Source organism: Teleopsis dalmanni, chromosome 1 (genome assembly GCF_002237135.1).
Source record: "Teleopsis dalmanni isolate 2A chromosome 1, ASM223713v2, whole genome shotgun sequence".
NCBI classification, from domain to species: Eukaryota; Metazoa; Arthropoda; class Insecta; order Diptera; family Diopsidae; genus Teleopsis; species Teleopsis dalmanni.
In genome coordinates, this window is record NC_051846.1 from 129173859 (window position 1) to 129185187 (window position 11329).

At 38.1% G+C, this 11329-nt stretch overlaps 1 protein-coding gene across 1 annotated transcript; it reads left to right on the forward strand.

Annotated features, from left to right (window-relative positions):
* Nucleotides 1-10423: 10423 nt before the first annotated feature.
* LOC119666070 lies at nt 10424-11329 on the forward strand. Its single transcript, XM_038075344.1, has one exon. The coding sequence runs from the start codon at nt 10424-10426 to the stop codon at nt 11327-11329; it is 906 nt and encodes a 301-aa protein (XP_037931272.1).

Below are 11329 nucleotides of genomic sequence, written 5' to 3' on the forward strand. Positions count from 1 at the left end.
CTTTTCCACCCTAACCCAACAATGAGGCAGCTACCTAATGACGAAGCTACACATAACAGAAGATTGAAACGCTTATTTTCATCAGAACTAGCAAACTAACTAATATATTCATAGTAAATTCATAGCAGTCTATTTAATTGACTCATTTATTATATCATCTATCCATTAATTTTACTTATTTTATAATATTTAGTTTATATAATTTAAAGAAAAGTTTTCTTTTTATTCACTATTAATAGTTAACTCATATAATTCTTAATCTTGTTTTTGAATTATTAATTGAAGTTCCATTATGCAAAAATGTATACTAAATGCTAAATTTTGGCAGTTGTATAATAAAGGGAAAAAAAAAAAAAAAAAAAAAAAAAAAATTCACCCTGCGGGATAGGGGTTAGAATATTCCCGCGGTAAGGCATGCCTGTCGTAAGAGGCGACTAAAATCCAGCTAGGCGTCGGAGGGTGTGGCTTAAAAGGTCACAGAAACCCTGAGAAGCCCCTAAGCTGAGCCGAGTAGACGCCGGCTCTAACTAAGCGTCCACCATCCCGGGATGGTATCGAGGAACGCGTAGGCGCACAATGTCTGCTTCCAATGTAAGAGCAATTGATGCGTCAACGAGGGAGTCGGAAATCCGCAGCGTCTGTATATCATGTTAGGGACGACTGTCGCATCACAATTCACATACGAGAGATGATAATGGAGGAAGGCTATAAGAAAAGGCATCAGGATCGATACCAGTAAGATTCTGATTATGGCATACTGGACAACAGCAATCGATTGGACATGATGACATGATAATGGAGAAAGCCTATAAGAAAAGGCATCAGGATCGATACCAGTAAGATTCTGATTATGGTATACTGGAGCAAACGATTGGATATGATGACTTGGGCTGGTGGATGATGTATTCTGTTACCAATATGGGCTAGAGCGAAATCTGGTCCAGACGGGTTTCAGGCTGATGCTTCATCTGCCTCCGTTCCTTTAAAACCTGGCAAGCCTTAAAGAACGATCTTGGATTCATCCTGTTAAGTTGGGGTGTAGGGGCAGTTAAGAATATCTTCTGCTTAGCTTCCGGTTTGGCTCTGAATACATGCGCTCATAAGGCTTTGTGTCAACCCTCGCATGACCTCCCTACATTGCAAAGATAATCATGGAACCACAATAAGGGTAACTACACAACGAAACTAAGATAACGGCTTTAAGTTGGGACCCAATTGCAAAGAAAAATGTTCACAACTACAAAAACACCAATACACTCTGGCGTTAATACTCCAGCCGGCACCGAAAGTGCAAAGGAGTCACGGATAGTCAGTCCCAGCCAAAACCCCTTCATGAGGGCGCCGAGACTAACACACTCACCTGTGCTATCACAAGAGAGGCAAAATAACGAGAGAGCTCGCTCATCCCCTCCGGAGCTTAATGGGAACAGTGTTCCAAAAGTGAAAAGAGAAGCGTTCATTAAACTCGGGGACAAAATATCCGAGCTAAATGAGATGATGGGTGGAGGAAGAAGGTCCATCCACCAAGCAATGCGTGATCTTGTTGCAATGATATCATCGCTCTATAAAAGAACTGCCGAAGAGACACCAAATAAAACTATCTCCGCTAAAACCAACGATAGAGGTACCCAAACAATTCAGCCGCAGCAAACACCTGTTATATCCAAACGGTTAAGAGAAGAAATCGAAAAAAGTAGGAAGACACCGCCTAAGAAGACGAAAACAAATCGACCTGTGGGGGCAAATTATACTAAGTTTAAGGAGCCAAGGAAATCATTGGAAAGCAACTTAGATACGGTGGCCGGGACGAACGGCAACGCTGATGTACCTCAAGCACCAATTGAAGACAACAACAAACGACACGCTTGGGTTTTACAAACAAAAAAACGCGTGAAACCACCTCGACCGGATGTAGTGATCATTAAACCGTTCGAGAATCTTTCCTTTGCGGACATACTCCGGAAAGTAAAAGGAGCTCCAGAGCTTAAAGCAGTCGGTAATGATGTTCACTCTATCAGGAAAACACAAAAAGGAGCACTTCTGCTTGAATTCAAAAGATCAGCAGAAACAATAACAAGTGTCCACCAAGACCACATCAAAAGTATACTACCTGAGGAAATAGAGGTCAAAACGCTAACGGAAGAAGCTACCTTTGAACTACGAAACCTGGACGAAATAACCACAGAAGAAGAAATAATTGATGCATGGAAAAACCAAATAGGCGAAATACATCACTCGGCGATCAAAACAATAAGAAATGCCCCTGGAGGTACCAGAACGGCTATAATTGTAATACCAAAGAAGCAGGCCGGTAAAACTGAGGAGGTGGGCAAACTACGAGTTGGATGGACCGTGTGCCGATTACTCCAAAAAGTTACCCCCAGGAGATATACAAATGCTTCGATTTTGGACATGTGGCAAGGAACTGTCAGAGCTCCAAAGACTGGTCTAAACACTGCTACAAGCGTGGTGCAGAGGACCACCTTGCTAAAGCGTGTCAAGGTGCCCCTCACTGCCTACTTTGTAGAACTGACACAAATATTGACGCTAACCATATTACGGGAGGATCTAAATGTCCATTATAGTACACTAGACAATCACTGCTGGGCTACCAGCAAGTGCAACAAGGCATCGATATGGACGTGTGGTAAATTTCCACTAGAGAAGGTCTACGACGGAGGGGAAGCATACGTAAAAAGTACAGTGAATGGAATAACGTTTTTCAGCTGTTATTTACCCCCCAGTCTATCAATCGAAGAATACAAACAAAGACTGGGCAATATTGTTAGCGACGCTAAAAATATGAAGCCGACAGTGATTGCCGGTGACTTCAATGCCTGGGCCATTGAATGGGGCTCAACATTGACAAACCCCAGGGGAGAGTGCCTACTAGAAGCATTGGCCACCCTGGATGTAGTATTATTGAACTGCGGCCAAAAGGATACATTCACAAGGAACGGTAGAAGCTCTAAGATTGATTTGACATTTATCAGCGATCCACTAGCTAATTTAACTGAGTGGCAAGTGTCAGATATCTACACACATAGTGACCACCAAGCTATCATATTCGAAATACATGACCGCGCAGCAAGAACCATTCCTGCGGTAGCTACTCCAAATCTGCTATGGAAGGAGTTAACTTTTGGACAAAGAAGCTTTTAAGCTCTCAATGGACGACATCCACCTAACTGGCAGTGCAAATGATAAAGCAATACAACTGATGCGCTGCATAACAAATTCATGTAACGCATCTATGGCAAAGAAAGGCCGGCGGAATGGCAGACAACATGTGTATTGGTGGACTGACCAAATTTCCGAACTGAGAAGAAAATGCAAACATGCGCGACGCCTATGTCAAAGAGCAAGGGGTCGTGAAAATTTTATAGCGCACCAAGAAGCCTATAAAACATCGAGAACTGACCTAAAAAAGGCGATATCGAATAGCAAGGCAAGATGCTTCAAGGAAATGTGTGATGAGGTCGAGAATAACCCCTGGGGACTAGGATATAAAGTGGTTATGAAAAAATTATATAGCTACCGTCCACCAGTTACAACAGACGCAGCTAAGCTACAAGCAATAGTTGAAGGTCTCTTCCCGCAGAGAGCTGATATAACCTATACAGTACAAGATAGTGAGCCACAGAATGAAATACCTGAGGTTAGCAGGCAAGAATTGGAAGTGGTATGCAAAGGTTTGAAACTAACCAAAGCACCTGGAGTAGATGGAATACCAAACCTGGCACTAAAGATGGCCACAGAAACCAACGCTGATTCATTCAGGGAAGTGTTCAACGCATGTATAAAGGAGAGAACATTCCCCCAGATATGGAAAATACAAAGGTTGGTGCTTATACCAAAGGGCAATAACGTACAAGATGCATCAGGCTACCGCCCGCTATGTATGATTGATACGGCCGGTAAACTTTTGTAAAAGATAATTAGCCGAAGACTAGAAGAAGCCTTGAATGGCAATGGTTTATCAGATAGACAATTTGGTTTTCGGAAGGCACGCTCCACAATAGAGGACGTGGAGGCAGTCATAGCCATAGCAAAAGATGCCATTAAAGGAGACCGTTGGCTCGAAGGAGACAAAGAATACTGTGTTATCATTACATTAGACGTTAAAAACGCATTTAACTCAGCGGACTGATACACTGCTTTAGCAGCATTTCAAGGGAAAGACGTTCCAAAGTACCTAGTGGAATTAATCGTTGACTATTTTAAAGGGAGAGTGCTTTTGTATTACACAGACAGAGGCACAAAGTCATACCAAGTAACAGCAGGGGTACCACAGGGCTCGGTACTGGGTCCAATATTGTGGAACATTTTGTATGACGGAGTGTTGAGTCTTGAGCTCCCAGAAGGCGCAGAAATAATTGGATTTGCTGATGACATCGCGCTGGTGGTTAAAGGGAAACATATAGAAAAGATACAATCAACATGCAACGATGCGGTCACTATGGTAAGGAGCTGGATCGCAAGTGTAGGCCTCAAACTTGCTGATCATAAAACTGAAGTCCTTCTTGTAAGCAGCAGGAAAAAGATTGAGTACATTACAATAACTGTTGGCAATGAGCGAGTCACATCAAAACAAGCAATCAAGTATCTTGGAGTAATGATTGACAATAGACTCACATTCAAAGAGCATCTACGATATGTTGCTACGAAATGTGCTAATACAACATGTGCGCTATCGCAAATAATGCCCAATATAGGTGGACCTAGACAACAGAAGAAGCAGTTTTTGACAAATGTAGGTAAGTCTATTGCTATATATGCAGCTCCCATATGGGCAGATGCAATGAATAAAAAGACGTACAGAAGCCTACAGAAGATGCGCTCTCAGAGTTGTTTCCTCATTCCGTACAGTATCTACTGACGCGGCCATGGTTATTGCCGGAATGATGCCACTACAGCAGGAAGCAGAAATTGAAAAGGAAAAGCATGCGGCAAAAAGAACTGGGCTTACAAATTACAATCAGCTCAATGAAGAAGCATTGAATAAGTGGCAACAGAGTTGGGATATATCCACAAAAGGAAGATGGACGCATAGGCTCATTCCAAGGATAAGTGATTGGACCAACAGAAAGCATGGGCAGGTGAACTACTACCTAACCCAGATGTTAACTGGACACGGCTGCTTCAGAGCATATCTTTTTAAGTTCAAACATGACGAAGACGACACGTGCCCAGCATGTCCATATACAAAAGAAACGGTGGAACATGTGTTCTTTGATTGCCCGAGATATGAGAACCACCGCAGCTCCTTGACAGGAGCAACCAGAGAACAGGTCACACCTGATAACATCATCCAACTGATGTTAAAGTCAACAGAAATCTGGAACCTAGTGGAACCTAGTATATTTGCGAAAGAAATCGTAGAAGGACAGAGAGCAGCAGAGAGAACTAGCAGAGCAGTAAGAGATGACAGCAATCGCTGAATCACCACCCTACGAAGTAATGCTTAAATGTGGTTCCGGAGGGATTTATGGTTAGAAGAGACATGGTGTTAGGATGAGATTTAGTACGTAGGCGCAAATATCAAGCAAAAGTGTAAGTCTTGGTTGCGAATCGTGCATGCTGGTAGTACGGGGTACCAGTATCTTTTGAAGATTCCCCATCCCTTTCTTCGTATAGCTTAAAAAAAAAAAAAAAAAAAAAATGTTGTGCGATTCTAAATAAAATTTCACAATTCACAAATATGGTGTGCGAAAATTTTTGTGCACATCTTAAGTGCCACATCTTGTGTGCACAAACAAAACGCACATTTCACACGAATGTGGTGGAGTGAAATAAAACTCGCACACGCATTCGGTGTTTGTGCCGAAGTTATTTCGCACAGCACATTGTGTGTGAGGCAGCCAGCTTACCTTCGCACACAACGTGTTCAGAAAAGAATACGAGGAGCACATTTTGTGTGCAGACTCGAAAATAAAAATGCACCCAAATGTGCGGAGACGAAATGTCTACTGCACATTTGTGTGAAATGATGATTTAAAAGCGCACAATATTATGACGAATATCGCAGCAAAATAGTACGTAAAACTGATTTGTATTAATTTTGGTCTTAATACGAAATATTTTATTGAAGAAATGATTTTCTATTTATATTTTAATTTTGAATTTATTATTAGATTTACATTTATTGCTTATATTACTTATTATTTTAAGGTTTATTAATTTAAAATATGGGAATAAAGTTAATTTCACAATGTACTTGAAAACTATAGGTACATGTACATGAAAATAGGTACATGAATTTAATAGAGAAAGAGTATTTGTTTCGAAATGTTATAAGTATAGGGGATCGGTTCTACGGATCTTACTTTCAAAATATTTAATATATCAATTTTGGACTACTTCATAAAATTTTATTTATTTATGATTAACAGCTTAGTTTGTTTGTTTTTTATTTAAGAGTATCACTTAATAGTATTTTACCTATTCTGTTATTAGTATTCATTCATATATTTCTGTGGAAACTAATTGCTTTGTATTTAAAAATTTTGTGTCCTACCAAAAGAGTTAAAAATTTTACTTCCTTTTCATGTTTTTTAAGTTCACATTAACTAATCTAAGCAGCTGTTTTCCTAATCTTTCGCTTTTTTTAATGAATGTGAAATACTCTACCTAAGTGAATATATATTTCTGGGGAAGAAAAATATCTATTTGTGACCTACCCGTATTATCTTTTTTAAACTGTTGCAAAATTTATTAAACAAATACACCAATACCAATACCTGCTACCTGTTCAAGAAAATATTTTCCTAATCTTTTGTGTCTTTTAATAAAAGTTAGATACTCTACCTATGTAAATACATATTTTTTGGGAATAAAAAAATCTTCCTAAAATATGTTTTTATTTCTTTTAGACTGGTGCAAAACTTACCAAACAAATACTTACTTATACAAATACTTAGTTCACTTACTAAATTTGCATTTAAAAATGCACAAAAGTTGGGAAGTAATATACAAAAAACTAATATTTTAAGTTAAAATACAAATAAGGTTAAGACAGTTATAATTTTTAGTTAACATTATAAATACTTAAAAAAAATAATTATTTAAAATATTTGTTAATTTATGCAATTTTTAACATAAGTTACGATCCCAACGAACGCAAATATCAAATTTTTCACAATTTTTTTTTGCAACAAAATAATATTTTCTATTTCAAACAAAATTGTCAAATGCCTGTAATTTTTTTCCAATCTTGGGTGCAAGCGCAAAATCGCACATTTGTGCACATTTGTGCAATCGCACATTTGTGCAATCGCACATTTCTTCACAATTGTGAACATTTGTGCAATCATAATATGAACAGCATTGGGTGCGCAGTAGAATCAGAAAGCATATCACACCCATGAGGTGCTTTAAATGTCTTCAATTTGGACATGCTGCTAGACATTGCAAAAGCGATAATGATAGATCTAGCACATGTATGAGATGCGGAGAAGATGGTCATAAGGCAAAATCGTGCTCGGCTAAACCAAAATGCATCCTATGTCCGGAAAACTGTAAGGGTGGTAATCTACACTACTCAAGAAGTTTCAAATGCGAATCCTACAGGAAGGCTATGCAGGAGCTCAAGTCCAAAAAATGGACAGTTCCAACGCCACAGATCTGGAGTAGATGCGGAAAGGCTTATACAAAAATACCGAGAGAGCAGATCTAAGCTTAAAAAAGCAATTATTAAGAGTAAGAACCAAGCTTTTCAAACTCTGATCAATGATGAAGACCAAAATGTCTGGGGCGATGCACACTGGGGTATTTGACCAATTTAGGCGGCCAAAATTATTTTTGTGTTATTTTTTAATTTAAAATGTTACGTAAAGCTAATTCATGACTTTTAAAGTTGCTAAAACAAAAAAATAAACAAAATAATTAATAATGTCTAAAAAAATACACTGTGCTTGATAAAATGTTGCATATGTATGCCAAGCGGCTTCTCTCAATTCAGAATTCGAGTAAGATATTAAAACAAATAAATATTGTTTATTATATTATTATAAATATAATTATAAATATTATTATAATAATAAAAAGTATTTCAGTTTTTTAATGCGACGTTTTGGTTAAACATATTCGTATACCTAACAACAGTAAAATTATATTGAAACATGCATTTTTCTGCTCTTACCTTAGAACAATAAGTGTAATTTAAAAAAATTTAAAATATTTAAAAATTTAATATTTCGCTATCTGAGCGAAATATTCATCCTTCTCACTTAAGCACATTATGGTATCTTCCAGTTCATTAGTAGGAAGAAGCATTTTTAACGCTTCCTTTGTGAAAGGCTGTGATGGTTTTTTTGGCTTTGCTCTCAATCCAGTCAGAAGAGGATCTGAAGTTAATAACAGTCTATTTAATATATGTATTGCAGGACTTCCGACAAAATTTTCGTGCATAGTTCTCACGATACAGTCTGAAATGCTTATTACGTGCTTCTGCCGCTTCTTCTGACAGTTGTCCTATAGGCAGCAGTGCATTTTTAATGACAATTTCTCCATGAATAAGAATCTTATGCATAGTAGGCGTCATAGGATACCATGGATACAATATTACGTACAGCTTCGCTGTATCGAAAGCATATTGATTAAATTTTTCAGTATCAATGTCATATCCACTTGATATGACTTCCAAAATCACTTTTAAACAAAAAATTAGGTTTGGATCTATACTCGTAATTTCTGCTGATAACTCAGGCTCAGAAAAAAATCGACTACTTATGTTTCCATCATTACTATTTCCGAATCCAGGTTTAGGCATATCTACAATAAGACCCATTTTGTTTTTGAATGCCTTTTGAATTTTGATTACACGGAAACACATAGTATACATAGATCACAAACGCTGCTTATGAGTACACTGAATGCTGCTGGTGCGCTTGATTAGGATTTCAAATACTCACAAAAATTAGTAAATATTAACTTTATCTTCAATGTATCAATGTGTCAGATCTTTACATTTCAGGCATAACAATATTTTTTCTCCTACATTATCTAAGTATTATGTTTACTCGTTTTGTATACGAAGCAATGCAAAATATTGCTTCAAATATGCATGACTCTACTTCACTTTTTTGCTGCTTACAAAGCCATCCGCAAAAATCCGCAGCCAAACTTTTTTTTCTTAAATGAAGAAACTTTCACCTTTATAATGCAGTTAATATCATAGTGGAATATTGCGGAATTCTATAACTTTTTAACTATAATGCATTCGCTTAAATCAAAAAAATTCATTCAAATTGCAACTTTTAGATTAAAGCCTCAACAGCACTAAAACACAGAATATCTACTTTAAATTTTATGAGTAGATCTCTAATTACCTGCTTTAAACGATGTCATAATTTATATCTTTAAAGAATGTTGTCGCTATTAATAATATCACTTTTTATTAGCTACTAGTGTAAGTTGCAACTCAAACAAAAATTTTACTTTCAAAATGCTCCACTTCAAATCAGCTGTTCATGCGAATGGCAGCTCAGAGAAAAATAAAAAAAACATAATTTTGTAGCAAATTCTATTTTGTAAAGTCCCCAATTAAAAATTTTTATGAAAAATTAATTTCAAAAATTCGATTTTTGGCCGCCTAAATTGAGCAAATACCCCTATGTGCGATGGCTACAAAATAGTAATGCGTAAATTTAAGAGGTTAAGAGGCTCGGTACCTTCGTCTCCTAAAATAATATGCGAATATCGTTAAACACTTGTTCCCAAAAAAGGGAGAACTTAGAATCTTAATATCGATAAACACTGAATTAAACGAGATCCCCCCGGTTACAGATTCTGAAGTCATAGCCGCTTCTTCCAGAGTTAAACCCAATAAATCTCCTGGATTGGATGGAATTCCCAATACCGTATTGAAGAAGGCAATACTAAAACAAGCTGCTATATTCAGGGATGTATTCAACAGCTGCCTACAGGAAGATATTTTTCCTTCGTGTTGGAAAAAGCAAAGATTGGTGTTTATTCCTAAAGGTAATAAGCCCTCAGAACTACCATCGTCTTACAGACCTTTATGTCTACTGGACACTGCAGGTAAGGTCCTGGAAAGAATTATAAGTTCTAGATTAGAAAAATTCACGGAGGCAAGGCAGGGTCTGTCAAATAACCAATTTGACTTTAGCCCTAAACGTTGTACTGTTGATGCTATATTACATGTATGCAACATTGCAAAGGAAGCTACTAAGGGCTTAAGGTAGCTAGGTGGTACCAAAAAATACTGCGCGGTGGTGACCTTAGATGTTAAAAATTCTTTCAACGCTGCTGAGTGGAGTAGCATCTTAAATGCACTGTTGAAAATAAAAGTCCCAGAATATCTTTTAAAAATAATTACATCACAGACTCCGGACCCAAAACATATAAGATTACGGGAGGGGTTCGCCAGGGATCAGTTCTAGGGCCAATTCTTTGGAATATCATGTACGATGGTATCCTTCGAATTGAAAAGCCGGATGGAGTAAACGTAATTGAGTATGCAGATGATATTGCAATAGTAGTGGTCGCAAAAACTCTAGATGAAGTGGCTAGGAATTGCAACGCTACTATTGCAGTAGCTAAATCGTGGTTGCAAAACAGCGGATTAGAGCTCGCTGAGCATAAAACTGAGGCGCTGCTAATCAGCAGTAGGAAAAGGATTGAACAACTCTCAATTAAAGTGGGTGGAGTAGATATACAATCTAGCCCCCAACTTACGTATCTTGGTGTTACCCTTGATAGTAGGTTGCATTTCAAAACTCACCTAAAGCAATCGGGAGACAAAGCCTCACGTGTTTGCAGCACATTGGCCCGGTTAATGCCAAACATAGGAGGCCCCAAGGACATAGCTAGAGTTGTTTTAGCATCCGTTTCCAAGTCGGTGATGCTATATGCTGCTTCTGTGTGGGTGCATGCTACAACCATAAAGTCGTTTTCACGCATAATGAAAAGCGCACATAGATTGGCAAACCTACGCATCTGCCATGCTTACTGTACAGTATCGGATGATGCTGCGGGAGTATTGGCGGGACGTGTGCCAATAGACCTTGAACCGCTCTTGGCCAGAGACAGCTTCTTCATGCGTTCTCGTCTACGAATGAATGAAACTCAGCAATCTCTGTCACATACTTATCTAGAAATAAGAGACAAATATCTTAATGAATGGCAACATAGGTGGGACCATTCCCAAAAATCAAGATGGATGCATTCCTTAATGCCAAATATAAAAGTTTGGATTTACCGAGGATCTGGAGTACTGGGATTTCAATTAACGCAGTTTCTTACGGGGCATGGCTGCTTCCGTGAATACTTATACCGGTTCAGGCTTGCAAGTAATCCATACTGCTAG

What these genes read in the sequence shown, in the direction of transcription:
- LOC119666070 (XM_038075344.1), top strand. Translation starts at nt 10,424, where the DNA reads ATGTACGATGGTATCCTTCGAATTGAAAAGCCGGATGGAGTAAACGTA.